This window comes from Myripristis murdjan, chromosome 15 (assembly GCF_902150065.1).
Source record: "Myripristis murdjan chromosome 15, fMyrMur1.1, whole genome shotgun sequence".
NCBI classification, from domain to species: domain Eukaryota; kingdom Metazoa; phylum Chordata; class Actinopteri; order Holocentriformes; family Holocentridae; genus Myripristis; species Myripristis murdjan.
The window spans coordinates 28,385,746-28,394,298 of NC_043994.1; the positions used below are offsets into that span (position 1 = coordinate 28,385,746).

Here is an 8,553-nt window from a genome sequence, read left to right on the forward strand (position 1 = left end):
TGTGTGTGTCCTTCTTCCCCACAGCACAGAAAAGTCAGGCAAGGTCCTGAACTAATTTGTGAAGCCATAACATTCATTCAGCCCAGCTTGTGAAAAACAACACTCGGCGCACTGTTCCCCTATCAGTCTGCGTGTGTCACATGACAAAACGTCCACAGTGTTTGCATTGAGTGTGTGTCCTCACACACAGGCCGTTAACTTTTTATATATGGCTAACAGGGATTTGAAGTCGAACAAAACAACACAGCGCCTGAAGCTTCAAGCCCAAACTTCAACGGTGCGATTGTGCACCGAAAGGAGCTTTATGAGCGATGAACGGGCTGGTGAAAGAGAAGTTTGTTTGTCGTCGCCTCGCTCAAGTAGTATTTCGGTATATGTGTGTTTTCTACTGTATGTTTATACGAGGTGTTATTTTCCTGTGATATTTAATTTACTGCAGGATTCTTCCCATTGGATCGGGTTTTTACGCTTCCCTCTAGTTTCCCCGGTTATGTAATTAGAAGGACAGCACAATGGACTACTGTCCTCTGTGTATGTGTGTGAGTGTACACGTGTATGAGTGTGTGTGTGTGTGTGTCTGTGTGTGCATTCATGCTGCCCTCTCCTACAGCTGGACCCCTCTCCTTCCCTGGTAGCCATGTTCCCTGTTACAGTAAAAGTGATGTAATGTTTTGGAACGGCTCGACATCCCCCAATAAAAACAGAGCCGTGCGATGGGAGAGCGGTTTGTGCGGACGAGGACATGTTCGAGGGATTTCTCAGAAGGAGCCTCACCGTGTCTGTCCTTCACATTAAACTATTTATCACCGGCGTAGAGCTCAAATAGTGCTGGGGCAGCCCTCAGCCTAATTTTAGGGTTGGTAGTAGTAGATTCCAAACCCTTATGTCACTTGTTTTTCGCCTGTTGCTATTTTCCCCTTTTTATATCCCTCTCTCTCTCTCTCTCTCTCTCTCTCTCTCTCTCCAACCCAGCCATTCAGCTCTTGAGAGAATATTGAATCATGCCACAGGAAGAAAAATCACATTTTAATTTTTTTATGACCGCTCTTCCAATTATGATGCTATATGGAAAAGACTTGATGGTAACCAGTGTCGCACAAACCGGCAATTTATGATGATATGTGTTGCACGGCGTTTTTACACCCTCAAAGATCTGCCCTGTGCAGCCCTGATATAGAGTCCCGTCCTGCACTGCCAGCTCTGCAATCTTTCCACAGTGGTTTTAAACTTGACCTGACTCCAAGTTTGGAGTAGTTTGACATTTTCATGTGAACATTCTGCCATCCTGGGAAGGTTACATCATGCCGAGAGACAAGGGGCAGCTTATTGCAATCACGTTGCAAACTTGCACTCCTCGGATTTACAAAGGGCTGACTGTGGCGGCAGAGTGGCCTTGTTGTCACACAGACTGGAGGACCGGCTCTGGCAAGCGTCCACCCTGTTGAAGTGTCTTTTAGCAAAACACTGAACTCATGCCAGCTGCGGGGATGCTGGCTCTGTGTCTGGCACTGCACTCTGCCCGGCTGCCTGTGGATGGAGGGAGAAAGAAGAGAGACATTCCCCCGCAGGGATTATTTTAAGTGTAATTGTGCTATTATGCATTTATTACAGCTAAATTGGCCGGAATGTTCCTTTAAATCTTGCCCCTGGCCTGTGCTCAGCAGGTGGCGCTGCAGACTGCCATAACCAGTTCACATTTTGCTCTCATGGGGGCAGTGTTGCTCTGCTGTACCGGGACAAAACCACATTCCTGCAGTCTGTGCTCTGAGATTGGGGGGGGGGAAACAAAGTCTGCTGAGAAGAGTGCGCTAAAAAGAGTGAACAGAAGCGAAAGCAGAGCGTGTGTGTGTGTGTGTGCGTGTGTGTGTGTGTGATGTCCTCGTGTCCCGGGCTGTAGGATCCACTGTCCTCCCCGTCCGAGGTGGACTCGGCTCACCAAGGAGGTTCAGTTTGAGGGAGAGGACACAAAAAGTAGGTCATGTGAGCCCAGTCGGAGTTAAACTGTCTGCTATTTTTCCATGCGTAGTAGACTGGAATAGGCTGCTGTTGCGCTGTGGAAGTCGATTATGCAACCAGTGGATTCTAAAAATTGAAACTGCACTCTGCCTGGACTCCTCCACTCATACTTGTGGTCTCACCCCACATCCACAGAGGGAGAGAGGGAGAGGGAGAGAGAGAGAGAGAGAGGGAGAGAGGGAGAGTTTTCTTCCATTACAAATGTATTTGACATAACTTCCAAGTGTGGTACCTAGAGGCAGAAGGGGTGGGTCGGTGCCTGGAAGGGCGATGGATGGGACGATGGGCGTGTGTGGGGGGGCGATGTGAATGGGTAACTGCACCCCCAACCCACCCCACCCCCCTCACTCACACACACACACACACACACACACACACACAACCGTGGCGCTCTCAAGCAAAACACCCAGCTACCCACTGCTCCAAGACTGAAATGTGAAGGGAAAAAAGTGCATGCATGTTCAAGCAGACCTTCCTCTGCATAAATAATAATAATAAAAAAAAAGTTAAAAAGGCATTATATAGTACATTCTTTCACGGCGAGAAAAAAACCAACTTCCTCAAAATTACTTGTGTGATTAAAAGAAAAAGTTAGTGTGTGTGTGTGTGTGTGTGTGTGTGTGTGTGTGTGTGTGTGTGTGTGTGTGTGTGTGTGTTGGGCTGAAGGGGTAGGATTTCAAGGCGTGGTGTTGAAGAATAGGCGGCCAACCGGTGAATGGAAGTTTTTTTTCCGGAGAAGAGGCGGCTCCCAGAAGTTTGCCCCGACTTCATCTCGCTCCTCCCCGACCACCGCTCGGCATTTATAGCCATGCGTAAAGGCTAGAGCGCACAGTGAAGCACTCTGGCTCAGCGCTTCTTCAGGGGAGGAAATACAAACCGCCAACAATACAAACCTTTTCCCCCCTCTTTGCTTCTTCTCTGGACTTAAACTGCAAAGACTTTTTGAAAAAAAAAGAAAAAGAAAAAAAAAAAAGGCAACAACTTTTCAAAACTCCCCCCCACAACCAAAACCAGTCGTGGCACAAACTACCGCCCTTCGCTGCTTTGTGCATTCAAGGATCCTGGTCGGTCCTCCATGAAAGAGGGAGTGCGGCAGCAAACTTGGGGAAAAGAGATGTCTGCGACCGTCTTGTCCGCTTTCTACGACATCGACATGCTTTACAAGGTAAAAAAAAAAAAAAAAAAAAGTTTTGACAAGGAACAGCAAGCTTTTCCAACTTGCATTGCACGGGGAAAGTTAAAAACACGCCTCAACGTGGCCGGATTTGCGTGCTTGTACTTCGGCCTTCCTCCAACCTGTTGATTTGTAAAGTTTTGATTACTTGCAAAACCGAGTTTACTTTAAAAGTTTCACGTCGCCACAGAATAGCAGCAGAATTGCTCGTGTTTGCTTGGACGTGCATTGCTTAATTTGTGTTCTCCTCTCTTCTTTTCCCAGCAGCAGGATAAAAGCATGAACATGAACACCATCCACATCAACAGCATGCTGGACAAGAAAGCTGTTGGGGCTCCGGTGACGACTCCGAGCTCCGGCGGCTCCTACACGCCGGGATTTTTCCGCAGAAACTCAACCAGCAACGTGGAGTCGATGAACAACAGCAACAAGTACTCAGTGGGCTCCTACGGCAGCCTGAAGGAGAACACGCCGAACAGCAGCAGCAGCGCCACAGCCTTGATGAACAAGGAAAACAAGTTCCGTGACCGGGCTTACAGCGAGACCGGAGACCGGGGCGTGCTGCAGCAGAAGCCCGGCTCTCAGATCAACTCCACCCGCTACAAGACCGAGCTGTGCCGGCCCTTCGAGGAGAATGGGTCGTGCAAGTACGGAGAGAAATGCCAGTTCGCTCATGGCTACCACGAGTTGAGGAGCTTGTCCCGCCACCCTAAGTACAAAACGGAGCCCTGCCGCACCTTCCACACCATCGGCTTCTGCCCGTACGGCCCCCGGTGTCACTTTATCCATAACGCCGAGGAGCGCAGACCTGCTCCGGCCGCCAACGCTAATGTGCAGGCGGCGGAGCCCCGGTCGGCCCGGGAGCTGTGCGGCTACGGCCAGAGGGAAGTCCTACCGCCGCCGCAGCAGGTCGGCTACAACCAGAGGGACAGACCAAAGCTTCACCACAGCCTGAGCTTCTCCGGCTTCTCCACGCACCACGGCCTGGAGTCCCCGCTGCTCGATAGCCCCACGTCCCGGACCCCGCCGCCGCCCGCCTCCTCCTGCACCTCCGCCTCCAGCTTCTACGAAGAGGTGCTGTCGCCCAACTCGGTGTCCTGCATCAACAGTGCCTTCTCTTTCCCCGGGCAGGACCTAAAAGCCTTACTGGCCCCGCTGGCCGTGCACACCCCCGGCGGCTACGCCAACAACCACTCCACCGGTGCCTACTACGGGAACATGCAGGGCAGCGGCATGTGTCCGCCCTCCCCTCCCTCCTACAACATGAGCCACTTGCAGGCGCTGCGCCGCCTCAGCGAGTCGCCGGTGTTCGAGCCTCCTCCCAGCCCGCCGGACTCGCTCTCTGACCGGGAGAGCTATGCGAGCGGGTCCCTCAGCTCTTCCGGGAGCCTCAGCGGCTCCGAGTCCCCGAGTCTGGATGCTGGAAGACGTTTGCCAATCTTCAGCAGGCTGTCGATTTCAGATGACTAATCTTTTTTTTTTTTCTTTTTGTATTATTTTCAATGGATTATGGATGGGTGGGGGACAGCAGCAGCAGGGTGGTGGTGGTGTAGAGTGGCAGACTGTCTTCAGCTAGAGGACCCGGGTTCAAGCAGCCCTCCCCTCCCCGTGTCAGCAGCACCCACCCTGCTGAAGTGTCCTTGAGCAAGACATTGAATCCCCCAGCAGCTCCAGCGCTGCTGACCCGGCTCCGACCTCCCTGGAGGGGGGCAAGCATCAGCGAATTCCCCTGCAGGGATCAAGAAATCATCAATGTTTTAAAAAAGTGTCCTTGACCTGGCATTAGTTAGTTTTTTTTTCTCTTGTATGTAATATGATAGCTGTATAAAAAGTAGATAGCAAACAGAAGGCATTCCATCAGTGCCTTGCCCAAGGGCTCATGGCAGCCCCCCCTCCCTTTTTTTTTTTTTTTTTTTTTTTTTTTGCTCTATCAGGCAAGCCACACTTTTCCTGGGATTAGACGTGTAACATGACTTGACAAGAAGAGACTGTAAGCGGTTTCAGATTTCCTCCCATCCTGCCAAGAATATGCCTTGACTCAAAGTAACAATTTTTTTTTCAAAGTATGTGTGTTATGATTTTTTTTTTTTTTTTTTTCATTCTCTGAAAGCTTAAACTTCCATTCCAGATCTGTACTCTGTCTTCTCACAGTGCCACCCAGTGGTTCGTTTGGTTAGTCTAGTTTGTTGCTTGGTTAAAAAGCACTCTTGAGCTGGGTTTGTTTGGGGAAATCACTGCTGATGGTTGAATATATATTTTTTTAGCTGTTTTTGAGTGATTTACATAGCGGTGCGTAACTGGCTATGGACTATTTAACTTATTTATTATCTTGTGAAAAAAGTATAGGCTACATTGGTAATTTGTGTCCATACTGTATTTATCAAGTATGATGAAGCAATAGATCTATATTCTTTTATGTTTAAATTATGATCGCCATTATTAATCTGCATAAAGTGGAGTGTATGTTCTTTTCACAGTAATATATATATTTTGTTTTTTTTTCTCCTTTTTTGTAACTTCACTTGGTTATTTTTATTGTAAATGAGTAAAAAAAAGATCTTAATTTAAGAGAACGTATGTGATATTTATTTCATTAATTTTGTTTCCTTGTTTACGTTTATTAAAAAAAGTTTGCGTGATTGCTGTTTGCTCCTGAGGTTGCGTGTCAGTGCTGTGGAAGGCGTTTTTTTTTTTTTTTTTTTTTTTTTTTTTTCTGAGGATCCCTATTTAGATGTTTCAGTAGAATGTATAAACAGTGTGGTTGTACAGACCGTCCAAACCTTACTTCTTTTTTTTTTATCTAGATCAGACTTCAGTGACAAAGAACCCAAGTCAATAAATTAACCAAAAAGTATTTTTGTTTTCTCTGTTTGCACGAGGTCACACTGTGATTCCAGCCACGTGCTAAAGAATGTAGCAATCCCTTGTGCCCCAGTATTATTGTGTAGTGCCTATGGGGTTCACCATCTTGACATGCCTTAAGATTAACCAAATAAAGTATTTTTCCTACATGGCATATTTTTTACACAAGTTGAACTGAATGTAGTGTTGGATTCTGAAATTATGACTTTTTTTTTTTTTTTTTTTTAAAGGTTGTTACCACTCATGAGACACTCTTGGTGCAACAGCCGTAACCTTTCAAGTCCCCATTCCTCTACACTTATTTTTTTCTTCTTTTTTTCCTATTTGAGATTGAATCTAGTCTGAGTCTTGAGAATTTGCTGGAGGGGGAAAGTGGTTGAACACGTTGGGTTTGTACATAGTAGGTACAGGGGATGCGCACTATGTACTTTTGACTACTTTATCAGAAGTAAAGCTTTTTGAATGTAACAAAAAAAAAAAAAACGGACAAAAAGACAACATGAGTTGTAATATAATTATTTTTCGGGGAGTCAGTTCACTACAAATTGAGTGTGAGACTGTTAACTTTGTGCTGTACATTTTTTTGTAGTTCTCCCAATAAAAATCATTTTGAAAGAGTTCCAGATTGTGCGGCTGCTGATTTGCTATAAGAAATGAGAATTTGCATCCGGGTCTCGTTTTTCCCCAAAGGGCTTTTCTATTCATTTTCATGCAACAGGTGTCACATTTGAGGTCAAAACGGGCCAAAAATGAACAGTGTCGATGCTCAGAGGCAGAGATATAGCTGTCTTCCTCAAGTCTGACAGCTCTGCCTCTCATGTTGCTCACAAACAGCCCGGAGGTTACAACAGAAAGTCAGATCCAGTGGAATAAGGCTGGCAGTGTGTGTGCTGTGCATCCCTGCCCTTGGCATATCCCTAGATAGCTGCTGACCACAGAAGGGCCCCAGCTGCCCCATCACACTACTTGGCCCGGGGCCCTTGGTGTCTTGTGTAGCATGTATGGGCCGCCGTCCTGGGCATCCAGTCAAAGGGCTGACCAGTGAGTTTCCATAGAAAGGCATGGCTCTGAATTCCCCTCCCTCCCATCTGAGGAGGGGAGAACAACTGAGCCGTGGGCGTGCGCCTCCACAGCCCTGGAAAGTATGGAAAAGCCAAAAAAAAAAAAAAAAAAAAAAAGGATTTTGAAAACTTCCAGCCATCACAAGTATGGAAAAGCACCACAACCACACAAGCTGCTCGCCCCAAATAGACTCGCTCTGTGTATGTAATATTACATAATCTGCAATCTTTTGCTCTAAGCAACGGCCGCTGGGCGATAAGTCTGCAAAATGTTAGAAACGAAGTCTGGAATTTAGAAAGGAAGCACGCGGGGACCCTGAGCCCTGTGGCATCCGCAGGCAAGTTAAAGTTCACTGCAAAAATATCCATCTTCATGAGTCATTTAAGCTCATTTTGAGTTATTGAAATCTTGTTTTCTCTTAAACCAAGTGAAGAAATCTGTCAGTCGGATGAAATAATCCCACTTGTTTCAGGAATTGTTCTGGGAATTTGTATAGACATGTTGAAACACGGCAGATCAGCCCATTAGGATCAAGAAAATGACACTTGACTCAAGAAATTTCTGGAAACCAGTTGATTAGCAGTTGAAACAAATGGGATTATCTCATCCCACCAGCAGATTTTTTGTTTACTTTGAAGAAAAACACGACTGTAGCCGTGAATATGAGACTAAATGACTTGGTAAGATGAGGATTTTTTTTTTTTTTTGCAGTGTGTTTTGAATTAGCTGGTAGGTGAGACTGAAACTGTCTGGCTGGATCCTCGGCCTCAGGATAAGAGTGAACTCTTGTAATAAGTCATGCGGTATGATTCTCTCCCCTGACCTAGTGAACACCGGCTCCCACCGAAACCTCCAGGAAAAGGGCGGCAGCGGCTCGCAGTGTGTGGAGGCCTCGGTTTGACATGTGATCCCAGCTGCTCTGACCGCTCATCAGCTCGAGAAACACATGAGCCGCCTCTTAAATCACATCTGAATCATCTTACATGTTGTTGCACTAATTGGCTTTTCATAGTAATCCATTAAAAACATGTTGCTGTGGATAATATTATTGAGTTTAGCTCAGGTGGGGTGATTTATGAAGCAAATACTGCAAAAATATTCATTTGAACAAGTCACATGGTCTCATATTCTGTTTTACAGTCCTGTTTTCCCCGTTAATCCCACTTCAATTTTTCTAGGAACAAGCATAAATGTGTGGAAACAAGGCAGAATAAGGCACATCAGCCCAGCGGGATTAAGAAAATGACACTTGATCGTAAGAAAATTCTGCAAACAAGTTGATTAGCATTGGAAAAACCCGGGATTATCTCATCTCACTGGCAGATTTTTTTGCCTGGTTTGAAAAAAAGTAAGATAACACTGAATACGAAGGAGAGCGCAGCAGCCAGCAGACACACACACACACACACACACACACAGGTCAACTCTGCAGCTGCATT

General features: G+C 46.5%; 1 protein-coding gene across 2 annotated transcripts; it reads left to right on the forward strand.

Moving 5' to 3' along the window:
- The first annotated feature begins 2,796 nt into the window (after window positions 1–2,796).
- zfp36l2 (zinc finger protein 36, C3H type-like 2) lies at window positions 2,797–6,670 on the forward strand. Of its 2 annotated transcripts, none has more exons than XM_030071399.1 (2): window positions 2,797–3,181; window positions 3,458–6,670. In XM_030071399.1, the coding sequence occupies exons 1-2, from the start codon at window positions 3,092–3,094 to the stop codon at window positions 4,658–4,660; spliced, it is 1,293 nt and encodes a 430-aa protein (XP_029927259.1). In that variant the 5' UTR covers window positions 2,797–3,091; the 3' UTR covers window positions 4,661–6,670. The 2 variants fall into 2 exon arrangements, with proteins under 2 accessions (XP_029927259.1, XP_029927257.1); XM_030071397.1 differs by having other exon boundaries at window positions 2,799–3,181; window positions 3,455–6,670.
- Window positions 6,671–8,553: the final 1,883 nt, after the last annotated feature.